Source organism: Bremia lactucae, linkage group LG16 (assembly GCF_004359215.1).
Source record: "Bremia lactucae strain SF5 linkage group LG16, whole genome shotgun sequence".
In the NCBI taxonomy this organism is placed as follows: domain Eukaryota; phylum Oomycota; class Peronosporomycetes; order Peronosporales; family Peronosporaceae; genus Bremia; species Bremia lactucae.
Window position 1 is genome coordinate 1,127,812 of NC_090625.1, and position 21,075 is coordinate 1,148,886.

The following is a 21,075-nucleotide window of genomic DNA, read 5'->3' on the forward strand; positions in this document are numbered from 1 at the left end:
TTGAAAGTGACAAATGATTTGTCACTTAAAGCCCTAGTGGACTGCGGAGCGTCGAATAACTTTATTCGTCGCCAGTCACTAGAGGGTAGTAGGCTCAAATATATTGAGCGCGACATCCCTCCAACGAGGATGACGGTGCGTCTAGCGACAGGCGCATCGATAACAGTGATGAAACGCGTAGTGAAATTTCACTACACGTTAAGAAATTTACAGTATGATGATGATTTCATCGTACTGGATTTGGATGACAAATTTGATGTCATCCTGGGTTTACCTTGGCTCAGAAAATACGAGCCAAGGATCAGCTGGCAGCATCGATCCGTAAAGATGCCTGCCACTTGTTCATCAGATGGCCATCTGATGAACGTCTTGGAGCGTCCACAAGCGTGTGGATGTACTACGAGTGAGTGCGATGGCCTCACTTGTGGTACGGTCGTTAGTACAACCGCACAAGATCACAGTGTGATTACCAATCACAATGTGGAGTCAGCTGCCGGCGGCTGTGTTAATGCACAGGCAGCGCCGAAGGTCCAATACGTGGGGACCTCTTCCCTCAACGTCTTCCGAGTGTGATTGCGCTATCACAGTCGGGTCCACTACGGTCGACTCTCTACTCGACCTTGGATCATCGTGTTGTCCTTTCTGGGCAACCGGTATACTCCTTGAATGTCGCCCACTAAGCGTACATTCATGTCCCAATCCACTCGACCTTTTCGAGTGGTGGACCTTCGGCGCTGCCTGTGCATTAACACAGCCGCCGGCAGCTGACTCCACATTGTGATTGGTAATCACACTGTGATCTTGTGCGGTTGTACTAGCGACCGTACCACAAGTGAGGCCATCGCACTCACTCGTAGTACATCCACACGCTTGTGGACGCTCCAAGACGTTCATCAGATGGCCATCTGATGAACAAGTGGCAGGCATCTTTACGGATCGATGCTGCCAGCTGATCCTTGGCTCGTATTTTCTGAGCCAAGGTAAACCTAGGATGACATCAAATTTGTCATCCAAATCCAGTACGATGAAATCATCATCATACTGTAAATCTCTTAACGTGTAGTGAAATTTCACTACGCGTTTCATTACTGTTATCGATGCGCCTGTCGCTAGACGCACCGTCATCCTCGTTGGAGGGATGTCGCGCTCAATATATTTGAGCCTACGACCCTCTAGTGACTGGCGACGAATAAAGTTATTCGACGCTCCGCAGTCCACTGAGGCTCTGAGTAACAAATCATTTGTCCCTTTCAACTTCAAGGTGATGAGGGAAACCTCACCACCAGGTGCAGAGACACATAATGATTGTGTGTCTGGAGCAACTTTTGTCAAGAGGTTTGCAAACTTTCTTGAGGTTGCTGGATCAGTAGGGCGTTGCGCCCCTACTGACCCCGACAATTTTTTGGCGGTCCGCCTCGCTGTTGCGATTTCGCAACAACGTCGGATCCGCGACCATTGCTCTTTTTGGCATACGGTAAAAATTACGTTCAGTACCTTTCGGTGCTGGACGTGGGGCACTACACTCATGAGCGTAGTGTCCTAATTTTTGGCAGCGATGGCATTTCTGCGATCGCTTATTGTTCGAAAAGCGAGGTCTCTCGCTTTCGACGTAACAGAGGTCTATGGGTTCTGGACCTCCTCGCTCGTGTCGTCTTGGGGGACGAATTGATGACGAACTAGCTTGAGCCTGTCTCAAGTTAAAGTCCTCTTGTTCCGCAACGGGTATTGCTTCGTCGAGCGTATCCAGTTCCAAGCGGAACATGTAGGTCTTTACGGGACAATCGACCCGTAAGACCTTGCATGAACACCGTAATCAACGTGTGTTCATGGACTGGGTTATTTGTAATACAACTCGCTTAGATCGTATGTGCTGGGCATATGCGTGCACATCACGCTTGCCTTGCTTGAGTTTCAGAAGCTCTGAACGAGCTCTGAACTCAGCCCTTGGTGGTTCAAACGTCTGTTTGAGTCGGGTTTTAAAAGCCTCTAGCGACCCAAAGACATATGGGTCGCGCAACTTGAGGCCCAATGCCCAAGTTTTGGCACGACCTGTCAGATTTGTTTGAGCGAATGCGATTTGCATTTGCTCGTCGATGATGTGACGTGCCCTTATGGCATCGTCTAATTCGACAAACCATCTCAAAAGGGAGTCTTCTTCGACTCCCCTATATTTTGAGATGTCAATCTTTAGAGTTTCGGGACGACGCGTTTGCGTCATCCCAGGTACAGGGGTCTGTACCTGTTGTAACCTCAACAGTTCCGCCTGTTGAGAGCCTTGCTGATTCAGCAAGGCTACTTTTTCCTTCATCTCGTCGAGTTCATGTGTATTAAATATTATTAAGTGTCTCTTGTTCTATCTTTGTAAGAGCTAACTTAATTATAATCTAATACTAAACATGTAAATGAATTCTTATTTCTATCTTATCTGTAACTCTCTCTTTGATTACTCCTACAGCTGATTAGTCTGTGGAATAAATAGGTATAATGGTCTAATACCTATTTATGGATAAAAATTCTGAATATTACTATATAAAGTAATATCCTCCAAATAATATCTACCTTTTAGATAATATATTATTTAACAACCTTTACGTGTTAATTTCATGTAACGATACACCCCGTTACACTCACTGCACATGAGAGAAGACGGTCCAACTGCTTTCCCGCTTTGCGAAGGTGAGTGCTTAAGTAAAGCGTGGCCGCAAAAGACGTGCCCGCCTACAAGAAGCGCCCGCCTCAATTTGTGTCCTCTATTTTTGTAAATATGAGCACAGGCACTAGATTATGTATGATCAAAAGGAAATAAGTGTACGATAGCACATTGAAAAATTTTTTTGCCCGTGATAATTGTTGTATTTCAAAACTGCCGAAAAGATCACGAAGTTAGATTGCGGTGGATTACTGGTCGTACAAAACAGACCAGCGAGCAAAGCCGGGACAGGATTTCTTGGCCCGCAAGTCATTAAGACGCAAAGTGGTGAGCATTACTGTTGAGGGTGCGGCATTAAATGTATTTGGAATGTACAACAGTCATATATAAATTCAACATCTATATGATTTACGAACAAAGCTTAGGTACATATTGTCAACTCTTTGTGACTTTGAACCGGGCAAACAGCTGGTTGACGTTGAATTTGCTCCAAGCGGGAGGGTCTGACCGTTTATTTGACTGCTAGATCTGCGAATCATTTGTAAACTTGCGAACCACCACACCAGCTCCTCATTACAATCATTCAAGCGACATATTGATGCATCGTTTCGCTGGAGTCGAAGTTGGCGGCACAACGTGGGTGGTGGCCATTGCCGAAGATCACCCAGAGAACATCTTAGAAAAGTTTGAGGTGGATACGACGACACCTACCGAGACAATTGGCGCTGTTCTCGGATGGTTGAAGGAGCGCAAATTCGACTCGATTGGTATTGCGTCGTTTGGCCCCGTGGACCTTAACAAAAAATCGCCAACATACGGCTACATAACGAGCACGCCAAAACCTAATTGGGGCAACGTGGACGTTGTGGGTGCGTTTAAGCGCGCGTTTCCGAGCACCCCTATTGCCTTCGATACAGACGTAAATGCCCCGGCTCTTTACGAAGTAGCGTACGGTGGTCACGGTGATATCAGTAGCGCCGTTTACATAACAGTGGGCACTGGTGTTGGAGTCGGTGTGTGCACAAACGGCAATGCCATCCACGGATTCATGCATCCTGAAGGTGGCCACATTGTCGTGCCACCTGCTCCGCAAGATATTAAGACCGGTTTTAAGGGCGTCTGTCCGTTCCATGGAGACTGTGTTGAGGGCATGGTTGCTGCGGGCTCCATAGCTGAGCGTACGGGCGTTGACCGCCGTGAGTTGGCTAGCATCACGGATGATGATCCAGTGTGGGAAACAATTGCCCATTACCTTGCCAATCTGTGCGTTAACGTGACGTTTATTACGTCTCCAGATGTTATTGTTATTGGTGGCGGCATTGCTCGTCGTGAAAAACTGTTTCACCTCATTCGTGAGAAGTTTTTGGCCCGCGTCAACAAGTACGGCCAGCAGCCGCCTGTAGAGAAGTACATTCGTGCATCCTTTCACCCAGCCATTGGCCTTGTAAGCTCGCTCCATCTTGCCCGCTTGGAGCTGCAGTGAAGACAAAGAAAATCAGCGAGCTCGCACACTGAGCTCTGCTTGAGATGATTGTTAGCAAGTAGGAAACGACATCATAAGAAAATCAAGGTGCAGTTGCTAGTGCTAGACGACAGATAAATGACTATGTCAATTAAAATGTGAGATCGATGACTTTCGTTGATTTTATCAGGACGCTTAAATTTTCATGTAGTATAAAGCTTCGATTAGATTTTGCACGATCGAGGAATCTTATGAAGCCTTACCCTCAATTCTCATTCGGACCGCAACTTCGTAGACAAGCAGACATTATGCTGTCTTGTTCAATGCTACTCAAACATTGGCAGAAGTCGATCTCATGCGAGCCGTGCTGACTCATACAGAAAGAAGTTTCCTTAGCGTCTTACTATACTGTCACGCCCCAACATTGTTCTGCATTTCTTTGTTGACAATTCCGAATAAACACGCCAGCGGATGCAAAAAAAACATGCATGGAGTCCAATACAACAGCAACATAACCGTTAAATGCTTAAGCGTTGTGGAAGTGTCATCGTACCGCCCTCCGCGGGTATCGATCGATCCACGTACTTCCGGTCCCAGTTTTAGTGCTTAACCACTCGACCCAGATAGCTTTTGTAAGAGAATACTTGAATAGCTGCAGTAGGCAAAAACAAAAACGAATTGCAACAAGAACACGCCTGTCAAAAAAATTAAGAGCTTTTTAATAATTATGATCCTCGCACTCTTTCCATCATCAATCGTCTGTCTTTGCGTGCTTCATCCATCGCACAACACGAAATTTACAATTTGAGAAAGCGGAGCACCTCCTTGTCAAAGCAAGACTTGAGCAGCGTATCACCGTTGATGATCTTTGTTGTCGCCACGATAATATCATATTGGCCTACGATAATATACATGAAGCAGAAATTAAATTTGTAAGTGTCGTGCAGCAGATGAAAGGTTGGTGTACAGCCAAATAACAAAAACACAAAGACCTACAGTCAGGCTGGCGAGACAGATGACGCAGCGCAGCAATCTCCATAAAGGTCACGCCTCCAAGATAGTACACCAGCAGTACTTTGCGGTCTTCACTACCAAAATTGTCCAGCTTAGAAGCTGCAGCAGGAGCTGTAGAGTCATCGCCTGCATTTTTGTTGAACGTCTGCGAGACTTCTCCGGAGGGTCCAGGAAGCTGACGTAGACCTTCCTGCACAGCACTCCAGCCACGAGGCTTAATGGCGCTTTCAACAATGCGCACAGAAAGCGGAGCATAACCAGCAGCGTGGCTACGGCTGACGTAAGCACAATCGCGAGGATCACGCGGGTCCACATCTTCGTTTAGCAGGCGAAATGATTTCCGAGCAAGATTAAATCCACTTGCTTCATTCCACAAGGTTTCCCGCCGACTAAATAAGCCAGCTTTCTCCAAATTACTAAGTACTAGCATCATCTCAAAGCCGTAAGTTTGTACAAGTTCGCGACTAAGATGCGTGTAATTCTTCGTTTTGATGCCACCAGCAGCCACAGATTGTAAGCAAAGTTGGCGCAAAACCCCAAGCAGTGGCTCTTGATCCCCAATTCGTTCCTCCAGCTGCTCAAAGATTGTTTCACCAATAAGAACCAGATTTTCTGCATCCTTAAGGTCACGAAATCGCTTTGAGTCTGTAGTCTTTTTTATAAGCTCAGCCAAATTTATGTGTTGCTGAAGGGACTGGTAATTTTGCTTTAGACCAGGAATACGCTTCACAAACTCGCGGATTTCGCTTATTGATGCATCGCGGTTTTTTCGAAATTCGTCGTATCGTTCGCGAATCTCGCGTGCTTGCTGCTGTAAATTTACACCAAGACGCTCGACGTGATAGTCGCGTACTTCGGCGTACAGTTTATCATTTGAATTAAGAGGCACCGACACTTGACCAGAACGACTACCATTGTTGCTTGAATTAGGTCCGTCGTCGTCAGCGATAAGCTCCGCATCTACAGTAATGAAGCCGTGCGTAATGCCCAAGATTTCGTCCAGCAGTCCTTCGTACGTCATAGGGGAGCACATAGGTGTCACAAGGTCCACTTTGCGGTCAATAAGCACGACTGTGTCAATCTCAGGGTCTAGTACTCCGATAGGGCTGCCAGCTACTTCTTGCTCGCGCCGAAAGTGCGCCATCATCTGGTAAATGACTTTGGCCATGGTGCCTTTGTACTTGATGTGCGCAAACATACCAAATACTGTCTGCAACTTGATGAGTGAGGCTGCGACAGTGTGGAGATTGGTTTTATCACCGTCTACGTAAAATTCTTTAAAGCACGCATCTAGCTCAAGTGTGAGTACATCGTCGTCGAAAGGAATTAAATCTAGCTTGTATTCACCCACGCTGATGCTACCAAAAACACCTTCTTTCTTAAGCACTTCGTCACAGACAAGCGTACGACGGCTCACGTAATAGAGATGGAAGCGCTTCTTAAAGCTCGCCGATTTGTCAGCCCCTAAGTCGCGAACATACTTCGCCACATAGCGCACAGCTCGCACCGACGGACGGATAAGAAATAAGACGAATTCGCAGCTTGTTTTGACTGTTTTGCCGAAAGCGTGAAAATCTTTAACGCCGTGATTTTTGAGCACCGCCGTACCATCAACAAGCACGTGGTTAAGCGGCCCATTAAGTTCCGGATCCAGTACAAGACAGATATCCTTTCCAATTGAGTCCAAGATTGAGAACAACTCACGTCGTGAGTCCTCACGCAGAACTGCCAAATTCAGCACCCCATTCTCAAGTGTACACGCCTTCGACATGGCTATCGTTAAACTTATAGCTACGAAAAAAATATATATCATCAATTTATTGGTGTAATTTTTGAGTATTGGGGTGAAACAATGCTAGGCCATGCTCGCCGGCGGCGGTCAACCCTATTAAAGCATCTATTTTCTTCTGCAGCCATTGCCGACGCGGTGCTGACGCGGGAATTTATTTACGCATCGTTGTATGCTAAGGAGGCGGGTTACTTTACGACGCAACACCGGGAGGTGTTGCACACTCCAGCGCAGGGCATCGACTTTGGCAACTTGTGGGGTGCCGGAGAGTATCGCAGTGTACTTGCACAGCTCTATAAAGAAAGCCCTGAAGCCTGGCTCACACCAGTTGAAATATTTGCGCCGCATTACTCACATGCGCTAGCACGATACATGCTCAACTCACCCTTCTTACGCCAAGAGCTCGTGATTTTTGAGATTGGTGGTGGCTCTGGGTCCAACGCGCTGCATATTCTCAACTATCTCAAGGAGCATATGCCTGATGTGTACGCCAGAACCAAATACACGCTTATTGAAATTAGTCCCGTCATGGCTAAGCGTCAGCACAAGTGCGTCACCACTGTGCATCCGCATCAATGCACAGTCATTAATCAGGACATTTTGACTTTTGCAGATACGCACGCGCCTGTGAGTTCACATTGCTTCTTCTTGGCTTTGGAGGTTTTGGACAACTTACCGCACGATAAGGTTACGATTAAGAATGGCAAATGGTTCGAGACCGTCGTCAAGATGCAGAGTGATGTGGGTATTCCAGTGCTAGAGGAGGCTATACGCCCGCTCAATGACATGCTTATACGCCAGACACTCCACTATTTTGGCTGTGAACTTCCGCTGCACGTTTCGTACAAAAATAAAAGTGGCCTGGCGCAGCGTGTGCGGCACATGCTGGGCAAGGAAAGTCCCGCGCTGACCTCAGCATTCATTCCGACGGGCGCCATGCAGTTACTAAACACGCTCCGCTCGGCATTTCCACAACATCATCTCATTGCAGCTGACTTTGACTCACTCCCCGCTCCAAATCTCAATGAACTTTCTGATGTTAAAGCTATCAAGCATCCTCTGAGCCCTACGGCGACATCGGCTGGCGCTCTTTTTGCCGGTAATGCACCTCTTGTCGCTTCGAAAGTCACCGGTGCGATAATCTCGCGCGTTGATACTAGCAAAATGACGCTTTTAATGTGTCTCTTTTCGTTGGCTTGTGTCTGCAGGTGTGACGCAAGACCACGACACATATCTAGTGCGAGGTGGGATCGCCGATATCTTTTTCTCTACCGACTTTGATCGACTCAAGAAAGCGTATTGCTCTACCCTTCAGCGAGAGCCTAATGAGGTATAGTCAGCCTCTGCATTACAGCATTCTCGACTTGCATCACTATTGATATGTTGTTGTTCAGGTTTCTGTTGTAAAGTCATTCGAATTCTTGAAAGAGTTTGCTGATGTAGAGAAAACCAAGACCATCACTCGGTATGTGACTGCTTGCTTTCGGTCGCCGTTTAATGGTGTCAAGACATCTCATTTCTTGTCTTGTGGCATTTAGATACAATCCGCTACTGGAAGACTACTCTAATACCAGCTTCATCTTATCTTAGCTGTGGCCATAAATTCAACATGGCAGCCTCGAAATCCAGTCTTCTATTTATTTCGCTGATGTTTTTTTAAAAAGCACGAGTCTTGTTTTGTTACAATGCCAGTTTCGTGTCACAAACGAATCTGGGGGTTTAAGGAACCTTATTGCTTGTGGGTCCATTGTCGCGTTAGCTTGGAGTAAAAATCCGGTCTGATTTTTTTCTGTTTCAAGGCAACATGAATTTGCCGCATGCATCTGTTGCACATAATATACGTCGATGTAGCTATATCTTTGGTAGCGCTACCAAGCCTTGTCACTTCTTCAGGCAAATGCTCCTACCAACCAATATCAGACGTAACAATAAATGTCAGCTTTTGTCCGAGTCTTCACAATAGCTACTTACATCGCAATAGGATGTGACACAAAAGCGACAAGAATTCCGCGCAATAATTCCGCAGTCCTGGCAGCGATGACGCGGGCATACCCACGTTTTTCCATCTGGAACGCTGTAGCCCAAACATTCTAAAGTTGCAAAGCTTTACTCAGCAAGATATAGTCACCTCAGTGCAATTAGAAAGCAACGCCCATCATACCCTCATGATATACCTTTGGACAGCGCGCAAAAGCATTATTTATTCCTTTCCAATCACACTCGATTACATTACCACCATCCTTGCAGCAAAAGCACACATCTTCCGATTCGCCGACGTCACGCTTCATCTCACGCTTAAATAGAAATTTGAAATATGTCACCGCGTAGTCGATAGGCTGCATTTCACGTGACAAATCCATTGAAATTTGTGATTCCGGTTCGACTTCATCCACTGATGCGTAGTCGTCAACCTCGCGGCGCCGCTTTTTCTTCTTCATTTTGAGCGGTGCTCTGATAGAGTTTTCTGAATCAGCGAAAGAATCGACAAATTTAAATTTGGTCGAAAAGTCAGTATCTTTATCTGTTGAGCAATTCGGACACAGCCAATTCTTGATCCTCAACACCTCGTGCGACTGCGCTTTGCCGATCAGTTTTTCAACGCAAGGCAAGCAGTATACACGCGTACAAATTTTGTGAGCACATGCCTTAATGGACTTTAAAAGCAATGCTGCCGTCGGTTGGGCACACAACCCGCAGTAACTATCCGTATTATTATTGCTATTCTTTGCACCCTGAGGAGTCTCAAAGCGCTTTTGCAACACACGCTGTAAGCACACTTTGCAGAGATGCACCTCGTTGCCCTTTCCATCCTTAACATTAGCAGCAAATAACTTCAATTAGCACAAACTTAATTCAAACGTATTGGCATTTGAGGTGCGCCTATACCTTCAGCACAAAAGGATGCTTCGGGTGCTCTGGCCCGTCAGGAGGCCTCTGCGTACGACACAAGATACATAGCATTGTGTTTGCGGGTGAGACAAGCTTCACTTTTGGCTTCGCTTGAGACTTTGCGCACAACTTGTCCTGCTTATCGGTCTTAGTCGGCGCCGGCAGCTTTTGGTGCTGTGCTTTTCTAGTTGCTACCTTTAGCCGAATGCTTTCCTTTTGCCTTCGCGACTTATACTTCTGCTTAATCTCCATTTCCACTGAGCACTTAAGTAGTGCGTATTGCTGCATGCGTGTAAAAGCTTTAAAGGTACGTGCAAAGAGATCAAACTCAGTATCGGAGCGAAATTGGAAGCAGTAACAGATTTTATACGGCGACTGAGCACATATCGTGCTTTTTGAAGGTTGATGTTGAGAAAAATCTCCTAATGGCACAGCTGTCACCAGCGACGCAGTGTTCTCAAGGCTGGCGAAAGTTGTCTTCTCTTTCTTATCCATAGATGCAACCGCATATCTTTCCAAGGGCACACTGCCCACCGGATGGTTCTCAAAAGGCATGAGTGTGTGTGTGACACCCCAAATCACTGACCGCTCCTCACTCTGCAGCAACACAGTGGCCAGCCGCGCCACTTGGAGTAGCTTGTGCGTCACAGAGTCAGCCACGACAACCTTTTGCTGGCTCCAGTTCGTCAGATTTGAAGAGCAACCAAACGTGCATGCTGGTAGTGTCAGACCAGCGTCGATCGCCACAACATGGAATCCCGTGGCACTCATCGCTTCGACATGCTTTAGCAACACTCCCCGGAATGCCATTTACTTCGCCTCACAAAAGTAAGAAGCCATGTCATTTTTCATGAGGTACAAATAGTGACACGTTCACGAAATTACAAGAGCTTAAACTGTGACAGGTGTCTCATTACATAAATATTATTTCCTTTGAGAGAAAACAAATAAAGAAGTACAAATTATCATCTTTTAGGGAAGCGTTATCCATCCACCACCCAAACGTTAACCATCCACCCCAAATTAATTTTGATTGGCTGTAATCCACCCTTCTGATTGGCTACAATTAGAGGTAAGGTACAGAAAATTGTGCTTCTGATTGGTCAAAGAGAATGAACGCAACTGTAAGAGTTTCAACACCCAGATGACACTTACCTTCAAATTGCAACCTTCTCTGTTGCAACAACTATATCAAAATGAACAATCTTGCTCCCCTCCACACAATTGCACATGCTTCTCTTGCTGAGGGTCAAGCTGTTGTAAAGGCCCATGCAACACCACAGGGATATGTCATTGTTGTCGAGCGTACCAAGAGGGTTGGCAACAGGAAGGAAGGCGATGTCAAGGTGGTATACTATCAGTGCTCACAATCAAACGCTCCTGTTGTGCACAGTGGCCCAGGCGAACGTATAGAGGCCAAGTCGGAGCAGTGGCTGCCCTTTCAGAGCCAACTTACGCAATCAAGAAACCAATGGCTTGTTAGAGTTTCCAACGTTGAACACGTACATTTGACCATTTTTGCACACATTTGGCAGCAATGACATATCCCTGTGATAGTGCATGGGCCTTTACAACAGCCTCAGCAAGAGAAGCATGAGCAGATGTGTTGGGAGGAGCAAGGGTGTTCATCTTGATACAGTTGTTGTAACAGGGAAGGTTGCAGTTTGAAGGTAAGTGTCATCTGGGTGTTGAAATTCTTACAGTTGCATTCTCTTTGACCAATCAGAAGCACAATTTTCTGTACCTCACCTCTAATTGTAGCCAATCAGAAATGTCGATTACAGCCAATCATTATTGATTGGGGGGTGGATGGTTAACGTTTGGGTGGTGGATGGATAACGCTTCCCCATCTTTATTACTTTTACCTTAATAGTTCCAATACACTAGAGTCTCCGTTATTTAATATCATCTAATTTAATAAACTTCCTTATTTGAAAAAAAATTCGAGTATCATGTTGTGCTCAGGCCAAATATCAAAAAACTCCCTCAATTTGTATTATTAAGGCCAGAATTTATTTTCGCCGTACATATATTAAACTACTGCCGGGGGACCACTTCAAAAATTTATTCAGAGTTTGCTGCTTTAGGGATTTTCGCTGAAGATTTCCCACCCTGATCCTGCATCTTCCGAACCATCTTTGAGAACTCCTCCCACGTCTCCTGCTGCAACCAGAAAGTCTTGAGCTCTGCAAGCAACGATGCAGCAAGACGGGCGGTGCGCGACGCTATCGTCCTCAATGCTGTAGCGGCCACGTGTTGAATCCTGTAGATGAACGCTCTCGAGAATCTCTGCCTCTATCGGAGTGTAGCTCACATGCTCTTCGTCGGGATTGTTGAGCAGGAAGTCGATAGACATCGGGTTGCGATAAAGTTGTTGAACTTGCTTCTGGAGATCTGAAGCGACTGCCTGCAGGACGTCCACGTTGGCGTTTGCAGCGTTATCCATGTCGGAGGTCCGGAGTTTGCAATGCGTAAAGCAGTTGCGGATGCACTCAGACTGCACATCCTGAATTCATACTGCATGCGCCAGCTGAATCGCCTCCAAGACGTTCATCTTCGCTGCGTCCGGCTAATTGTTCTCAAGGCGACCCAGGAGCTGGCGGTTGAAGCGCCAGTGGTTATTTTGAAATTGCGTATAATGCCAGCGTAGCAGGACTGAATCTTGCTGGTCGCATTGAGCGGCAAATACAACAGCGTTGTATTCTCTAGAATGACTCCGGCGACTGCCAGATCCTCATCCTTGATGTGCGCGGAGCAGTTGTCGAGGATGATGATGACCTTGCGACCGGCAACGTGTTTGTCGAAGGCTTCCAACACAGTTCAAACACGTTGCGAGTCATCCACGCGTTCTTGTTGGCGTGATAAGCAACGCCCAGGCTTCTGTGGTCCACGTTTTTGAAACAGCGTGGGTTGAAGAACTTTCCGATGACCCACAGCGGAAGCTTGTCGGATCCATCTGCGTTGCAGCAGATGGTCATCGTGATCCGCTCTTTGCTCTGCTTCTGACCCTTCAGCTGGTGTGTCGAAAGCAATGAATCGACCTGCAGTCGGTAGAACAGGCCGGTCTCATCCATGTTGTAGATATCGGCGGCGTTGTACTGGTCCAATTGAGCGCGGATTTCCGGCAGGCACGCCTCCAGTGCTTCGACGGCGACAGATCCGCTTTCGCCAAAGCGACAGTGCATGCAGATGCCGTGGCGATTTTTGAATTTGATACCAACCTATTGAGAGTGTAAGTGCATCCTCATCCTTGACGGTTGGATACAGCGTCTTCATGTACAGTGCCGCTTTTTCCTGGATCATGTGTCCGCTGATGTTGACAACACCCGGATACTTAATAATCCATCGAGCAAGAGCCGCCTCCACCAGCGGGTACCAAACCGCACGCTGTCGCTTGGAATGGAGGGCTGCATCGCTCTTGGCTGCAACCAACAGGTCTGCAGAACGCTTCAGGCCGTTGCTGATTGTCCCAATCCTCCAGCATCCACCGACACAGAGCCTCCCGGGTGAGGCCAGGACGTCTCTGCTTCTCCATGCAGATCGCCTTGCGGAGGATGTCTCTGAGGGTACAGTCATTGCGACCATGTTGAACGGGTCACGTTGAAAACGCGTTCTCTACAGCATTACCAAATATGGTAATATTGACGCAATTAGACATTAGTTCTATCGATTGGTTAATATCAACCCCGCCAATCGTTGCAAGACACGATTAGGCATCGCGCAAGGAGGCGCATTGCATACTCATTAATTAATATATTGAAGCCGGTAGATAGAAGATCGTTGTGAAAAAATAAGATATTAATGCAGTTTTGCTATTTCCTATTATAAAGTCATAGAATTTACCTTATGTTGCTAAGACTTCCTAGCTACTTAGAACCTTCCTCTGCACGTCGTGTACGTGAAGTAGTCGAGGCGCCCAACCTTCACTGTAATCAGTGTAGGTTGAGTAGTACTGTTGTCAGTACTACCAAAGGGTGCCCCGTTACACATTAGAAGTGTAGACATAATAGGCTTTAAAAGACAAAGCCCACTCGCTTGTCAATTAAAATGGACAAAGGTCCATGTTGCTTGCAGCCCTGTGGAGGCACTCCGAGGAGGACGCAGGTGATGTAGATACCGTATACCAGACTCGATTTTTTTGTCATGGCAAGGCGTGACAAAAAATCGTGAGTTGTCGGCATACGATAAGTGTAGGCGGGTGCTTCTAAAAAACGGCCTCGCACTACAAGCACAGCCCTTTAAGCACGGCGAGGAAGCGGTACGACCGTCTTCTCTCACGTGTGGTGGGGTAGCTGGTGGGCGCCTCAAGCGACCTCACATAGCGAACATGTACAGTGGAACAAGTGTCACCACGGAAGCGGTTACCCGTCTTCACGTGCGCACTTGTTATCTAAGAAGTAATTTTAAGACTGATTGTTTTTAATAGAATTGAATATAGAAACTTTTTAACCAATGACTAGATGACATCTCTGTAGATGTGCAACCCTACGTGGCGAGCGTATTGTTCCGAATACCTCTGCTCGCGGATGATGCTGGACGTCATCCATTTTGATGTGAATGTACATCACATAGGTCACTATGTGATCCGCACCCAGTGGCAGCTCATATTTCTACAAATGAAGTACGGAAAGTGTACTTAACGGGTGTGTAGCATTACGCACTTTAGCCCGTTACATTTCGAATTTATGTAACGGGGCACCTTTTCGCTTGAACTGATAACAGTACTTACCAGCCTTCGCTAATAACAGTACTTGCCAACCTTCACTGATAATAGTGAAGGTGAGATACCTCGATTGCTTCCCGTACACTGACGTGCAGAGAAAGGTTATAAGTAGCTACTAAGCTACTCTGGGTCGATACTATGGCTTTAGTATAGAGAAAAAGCAAAATTGTATTAACTTTAACACCCTTCGTAACGACCTTATATCTACTTACTAAATGTATTATTAATAAACTATATATAGCGCCTCCTTGCACACCGCCCAATCATGTCTTGTAACCATTGGCGGGGTTGATTTAGAAATAAATCCATTAACTAGCAGAACTGTTGTCTTGTTGCCTCAATATAACCAAATTTGTTAGTAGTGGAACTATCAAGTCAAAATTAATAAAGGATAGGAGTTTTGTATTTTTATATTTCATTTCTTTTTGATGAAAATAAAATCTTTTATTCCTTTTAAAAAAACAAAAAATTATACCCCATTACATCCCCCCTAACCAACAGTCACTATAGTGACAGAGAATACTAATGTGTGTCTCTCTGAAAATTAGCCCTTGTTGGTGTTATTTTAAATTCAGCTTTTTGCTTGCGCATGATATCGACACCCGTGCGCGTAGCCTGTGAGGCCGCAAAGCTGGCAGCTACACGACTAAGTGTAGCTGCTAGTGATGCAAATGTTTCTGTCGACCTCATGCGTCTACTGTAGGGAGCTCGTCTCCTCGTACTCCAATTGGAAGTGACTGGTACGTGTCGGCGTCATCACCCGACATAGTGACAACTGTCAAGGCCTCCGGATCACCCAAAGCCGCGTCCGTCAATCTAAGGAATCTGACGTGACAAGCAAGAAGTAATGGTGACGCCATTTAAGTCGTCAAATCCTTTTGGTGTGGGGTCATCTTTTGATGATTTGGATCACATCCTCCGGTATTTATGAAAGGACGTTGACCATGAAAGTTCCCGTCGTCGCAAGTTAGCGCCAACGGTCGACAATGAATGTCGCGAACAGTTGCAAAACCGTGCGCAAGTTGCGGTCGATCAACTGTCGAACGAACGGACGCATCGTTCCTTTGAGACGAGCTGGTGACAGCTCGTCAAGAGATTTCATCTGTGAAGGAGGAGTAAGACCTCTCATCAGCTTTTGACTTGGGACCATCAGTCTTTAGCGGATGTCATGGACCGTTTCGGTGTAACTCGGAACCGGAGGAATTCTCATACTGGTGGTACGGGCGGAAGATGCGTACGCATCCTACGAGACAGCTCGATCGTTACGCATTGTCCTGGCGGTGCAGTACACGGAACGGGCCGATATACGTGGGTGGTAATTTTATCACTGCCCACATTCGTCGCTACATGGTTAGGATTACCGTAGACACTAGATCGTTAGCCTTAAAAAGGAAAGTTTGCTAGTTTATTTCTGTCTGCCCATCGCATCAGCTTTGGAATTCTGCACGAAACGGACCACTGCTTCTCGTTACGGACATTGCTTCTCGAATTCCTGCTAGTTGGATTTCGTTTTTGTTTTGAGTGCGCCCGGTGCGCACTGCGGAGATGTTACTCTCCTCTTTAGTGAGAGCAGTATTGTTCTCACTGATATTGTTGTGTTCAACACCGACTGCCAAAACTCTGCCATGAATCTGGGGTCTCGATCTGAGACTAGTTCACGGGGTAACCCATGGAGTCCAAATATCGTGTCAACAAAGACACGAGGACAGCCTTTGGCTGTGGTCGACTTCAGAAGTGCAGCAAGATGTACCATCTTGCTGAAACGATCAACAAACACAAGAACACCAGTATTCCTGTGTGTGATCTCGATTGATTTGAAGTCTATTGGTACCGACTGCCAACACTTTGCCGTAATAGGCATAGTTTGTAACGGAGCACGAGATGTAGCACTAGGTCTCACTCGTTAACATACCTCGCAAGCACGAATGTACTTGCAGACGAATTGATATTGGCGTGGCCAGTTGAAATCGTGGCTTATTGTATGAAAGTTTTCTAAACGGAATGTCTTGTGGTTTGCTCCAACCTAACTCGTTGGTCTGGTTTGACCCGATCGGTACTATATTCCGTTGTTCGACTCAGCCAGGCTTCACAAGCCTGGTGATGACGAAACAAAATACTTCTTCGATGCCTTTTTACGGCATCGGTGGTACACTTTTAAGCGGGCAAAGAATGTCACTCATTTGCTCCAAACTTGGGAAGCATTGCGCAAAGCATAGGTTGCGAGGCCTGGCTTGACAAACTGGATGCTTTCCGTGACCGTAGTCGGTACACTCTACAAGCTGCACTGATTGTCTTGAGAGGCAGGGATACCTTGCCTCTCGTGGGGGACCCACGCCCATGCTGTTTTAAGGTTGCCGGTCACGCCCATAAGCAGGCATACTCTCGTAAAGAACCTCATTGGAGGACGCTCATCTCTTGTGAGATGCGCAAAGGGATTGAGAGATCTGTCGGTTTGTTCGCCAGTTGATCAGTCGCAAATTGCGCACAGTTTATGACTGGTCACGGAAAACATTATCGACCGTCACCGCTAACTCGAGGCGACGAGATCGCTTGATTAAGGGCCTCCCTTAATTAATAGAGGGTGTGATCCAAATCACGATGTTGGTTCGGGGTCGTCGAACGAGGCGAACCCTATCTTCCCTCACGTCCACATCCGTGACGGATTCAGGTGATGAGAAGTGTGTTCTTGTTGAAACCTTCTCGACCACCGTGAGGTGAAAGGTCGAACGAGCTATCTCGTTCGTTGGCGAGGGTATTTACCCTCGCATGATAGTTTGGAACCTCGGTTCCCAATTGATGATGGACGTTCCGGTTTCTCGTTCGACAGTACGATGAGACCCATCCTCCTCGACAGAGGGTCCATCAGAGAATAAGCGCATCCCGCACCCGTAAAAGAATTGGAGGTAGTCCCTTCGAAACGAGCTGGTGACCGCTAGTCAAAAGATCTAATCCTTGTAGGATATAGTGGATCATCTGGTTCGTGAGAGCCAGACTCTGTCCCGAGACTATCATGCTTTAGCTCGGGACACAATTAGGCTTTGGCGGACGCCTTAGACCGTTCAGGGGTGACCCGGAAATCAAAAGAGTCCTCGTACTGATGGTACGGGGGAAGTCGTCCGACATTAACGTGGAATGCGCACGCATCCCACGAGGCAGCTCTTTTGCCTTGGCGATGAAACACACGAAACGGGTCGATATACCTGGGCAGTGTTTATTACTGCCTACATTCGTCACTACGTGTTTGGTATAGTTACCGTAGACAGTAGGACTAGGTCGTTAGTTATAAATGAAAGTATGAATCTTCCATTTTTGTCAGAGTTCCGTTTCTGTCGGTCCACCGCATTAGCGATGGAATCCTGTACGAAAAGGAAAACTGCCTCTGTAGCCAACAGGGAATACTTGCTGACTCGGTTTTATTTTGTTTTCAGTGCGACCGGCTCGCACTACGGAGATATCAACTCTTTAATGTTAGAGTATTATCATTATCATTAATAGTATTGTTTTCGATGCTAAGTCATTCAGCATCGTTGTCTGCTTCAATGTTAATTAACACAACCCTGGTGTCCTTCGCATTAACCGTAGGGCCGATGCGTGATGAGCAAGAGCTAGAAAGTTCTTTGCTCGAGCGAGTCCCTCCCCCTTAATTAGAGTCACTCTTAAACAAGGTGGGTATACGAGGGTGGCATAAGATTCACGAGAACTGGTGTATGCTTTGAAGAAGCATGCACTGAATTGTTGATGTCAAATTCTACTATCGGCAAGAAATCGCTCCAACTCTTAAGATAGTGGACGTATCCGCGAAGTATCTCTTCTAGAATACGGTTTGCCCCCTCCGTCTAACCATCTGTTTCAGGATGATCAGAAGTTGACGTTTTCAACTATGTTTAAGTGATTTGAACAGTGTTTGCCAAAATTTCACCGTGAATCTAAGGTCTCGATTTGAGACCAGTTCACGGGGTAACCCATGGAGTCCAAATATCGTGTCAATAAAGACACGATCACAACCTTTGGTTGTGATCGACTCCGGGACGGCAGCAAGATTAACCATCTTGCTAAAACGATCAACAAAAGCAAGATTAACATTATTCTTGTGGGTGTCTTCGGGGAATCCGAAGACGAAGTCCATAGATACGGACTGCCAACACTCTGCTGAAACAGGCAGAGGTTGTAACGGAGCTGACGACTCGAGGTGTGTAACCAGCAATGGCTGTTTAATACAACAAACTATTGCGTGTTGTTTATCGATCTGTCGAAGATCGATACAATTTCGACAATCCTTTTAAGGATGATTGGGATTGATTTCTAAGGTAATCCATCAACCCTTCAAGAGCCTTATCTTCTTAAAAAGTCTTCTAACGTCGTCGAGTAATGTTGACGACGAAACACTTATTGGTGCAGCAGTGGCCCCTTATGGGCACTGTTGATTTACGCAGCCACTGTTGATTTACGCAGCCCTCAAAATCGGGCCGGCGCGAAAGGACATCAGCGACGACAGTAAGCTGTCCTGGTTCATACCTCACGAAGAAGTTATACTCAGCGAAGAAAGACAATCATCTCGCCATTCTTTACGAGAGATGTGGACTGTTTACGGCCGTGCGTAAAGACGCATGGTCCGTGTCAAAAATGAACGGTCTATACCTCAAGAGATAGACCCTAAATTCAGTCAGTGCATATTTCATGTCAAGGAGTTCCATGTCACGCACGGGTAGTTGCGTTCAGCTGGTTGAAGCTGACGCGACTGGTAGCAGCCGCCGTCGCGCTCTGCGCCGTCTGTGTGATATTGCATTGATGCACAGCCGATTGCAAAATCGCTGGCGTCACAGACCACTTGAAACGGTCTGTTTTGATTCGCAATCGCCAGGATCGGCTATTGCGTCAAGATTTGCTTGATATCCTAAAAGGAACGCTGACAAGCAGCGTTCCATGACCACTTTACATTTTTCGTCAACAAAGAAGAAAAATGTACTGTCATTTTAGCATAATTGCATGAGTACTTGTGCAGGTACGCCGCTAAGCCGAGGAACTTTCGAAGTCCCTTTACATCGACTGGCACAGGCCAATTGGTGATCGCCTTGATCTTTTCTGGCTCCGGGCGCACACCGTGTTTACCCACGATGCACCCAATATTGGTATTTTACTTGCAGCGAATATACACTTCTTGAGATTTGCATACAACTTGTGCTTACGCATATAAGTCTAAGAACCTTTCGGACGTGGGTACGATGTACTTCAACGTCCGACTTTCCGTAAATGGCTTTGCTATGAACGAAGATGTCGTCAAAATAACTCGGTGCGATATCCCGCACCGATCTTGACAGATTGGTTACACATCTGTTAAATGTCACAGGGGCATTACTAAGTCCCTGTGGCATAACTAGCCACTCCCACATCATTCCGCTTGGGGTGCTTACTATGTGACGGGATATCCTGTTCACGCATAAGGATCTGATAGAATTCATCCATCAGATCCATTGACGAAAATATAGTACTTATTGACATACCATCAATGATTACGTCTTTTCGTGGTATCGGCGTTTGAGCCGGTACCGTTGCAGCGTTCAGTTTATTGAGCGCATGCACAATCCGCTACCCACATGTTGCTTTACGCACACAGAAGGTCGGAGAGCTATGTGGGGAGGCTGATTTTCTCACTTGGCACATGCTAAGCGATCGGCGAAGAATTTGTCGATCGCTAATACTTGTTCAGGAGGCAATGACCACTGCTTCATGACACAGTATTTCGAACCTTGAATCAGGTCGATTTCGTGTCGAGTGCCGCCTTTATCCGTAGGCAACTCGCACGGTACAGATTCAGGGAATACATCCTTGAATTCGATCTGATATTTGTATAAAGGATTTTTATACAAATACTCCCAGGATTGGGACGTAACACGTTTCATCTGAGTCTTCTCATCGGGGACACTTTCGTCTATCAATGATCTACTGAGAATCCGTTCGTTCTCAGAAAATACACTTGCCGACAGAATATCGGCCATGTATTTGTATTCTGTGACAAGTGCGCAGATCTGCTTGATTTTACCTCTACGAAGTTCACGCAAGAACCATTTCGGTTCTAGTGTTGGCAATTGAGTTATCTCCAGAGTTAACTTTGGAGGCGCTAATAGATCAAGTGTTTAAGCGCCTACACTTGATCAATTGTTTACTAAGGCATTGGTTGTCTCAGTTTCTTCTTTGGAACTTATTTCCAAAGGTACCTGAAACCTTTGACCACAGGTTTCCGGGGACTTATTCCCACATATTTTATGTGGGGAGTATCCTCCCCAACTGCCTCTAGCTGTGGTTGCGCTACCACAGCGACTTTCTCTACAATCGACTCCCCAGTCATTCTAGGACTTTCGCACTGTCTCTTGTAGACTGGCATTTTAAACTTACTTGGATGTTGCTTTTGAAGCAAGCATCCTTGTTTCGTAACACTCACCTTATTCGAGATGTCGAATTTCGACGCTGCCTGTGCTTGTGTACAGGCGTTGGGACCTAACTCCACACGTGCTGAGTTTTCACACTGAAGTCATGTGCAGTCATGCTAT

The 21,075-nt window shown here is 46.4% G+C and overlaps 5 protein-coding genes across 5 annotated transcripts; 3 read left to right on the forward strand and 2 right to left on the reverse strand.

The window, feature by feature from the left end:
- Window positions 1–3,248: 3,248 nt before the first annotated feature.
- Window positions 3,249–4,133, forward strand: CCR75_001849 (uncharacterized protein; the record flags this gene model as incomplete). Its single annotated transcript, XM_067959950.1, has 1 exon — window positions 3,249–4,133. The coding sequence occupies one exon, from the start codon at window positions 3,249–3,251 to the stop codon at window positions 4,131–4,133; it is 885 nt and encodes a 294-aa protein (XP_067815496.1).
- A 481-nt stretch (window positions 4,134–4,614) lies between these two features.
- Window positions 4,615–6,897, reverse strand: CCR75_001850 (uncharacterized protein; the record flags this gene model as incomplete). The annotated part of the gene is made up of 2 exons (XM_067959951.1): window positions 4,615–5,010; window positions 5,109–6,897. The coding sequence occupies 2 exons, from the start codon at window positions 6,895–6,897 to the stop codon at window positions 4,910–4,912; spliced, it is 1,890 nt and encodes a 629-aa protein (XP_067815763.1). The 3' UTR covers window positions 4,615–4,909.
- Window positions 6,898–6,978: 81 nt separating this feature from the next.
- On the forward strand, window positions 6,979–8,505 carry CCR75_001851 (uncharacterized protein; the record flags this gene model as incomplete). The annotated part of the gene is made up of 4 exons (XM_067959952.1): window positions 6,979–8,047; window positions 8,124–8,245; window positions 8,310–8,380; window positions 8,454–8,505. The coding sequence occupies 4 exons, from the start codon at window positions 6,979–6,981 to the stop codon at window positions 8,503–8,505; spliced, it is 1,314 nt and encodes a 437-aa protein (XP_067815762.1).
- Window positions 8,506–8,644: 139 nt separating this feature from the next.
- Window positions 8,645–10,614, reverse strand: CCR75_001852 (uncharacterized protein; the record flags this gene model as incomplete). Its single annotated transcript, XM_067959953.1, has 4 exons — window positions 8,645–8,818; window positions 8,887–9,005; window positions 9,077–9,725; window positions 9,802–10,614. 4 exons carry the CDS (start codon window positions 10,612–10,614, stop codon window positions 8,645–8,647), a joined length of 1,755 nt encoding a protein of 584 aa, XP_067815761.1.
- Window positions 10,615–11,000: 386 nt separating this feature from the next.
- CCR75_001853 (uncharacterized protein) lies at window positions 11,001–11,345 on the forward strand (the record flags this gene model as incomplete). Its single annotated transcript, XM_067959954.1, has 1 exon — window positions 11,001–11,345. The coding sequence occupies one exon, from the start codon at window positions 11,001–11,003 to the stop codon at window positions 11,343–11,345; it is 345 nt and encodes a 114-aa protein (XP_067815760.1).
- Between the last annotated feature and the right edge of the window lie 9,730 nt (window positions 11,346–21,075).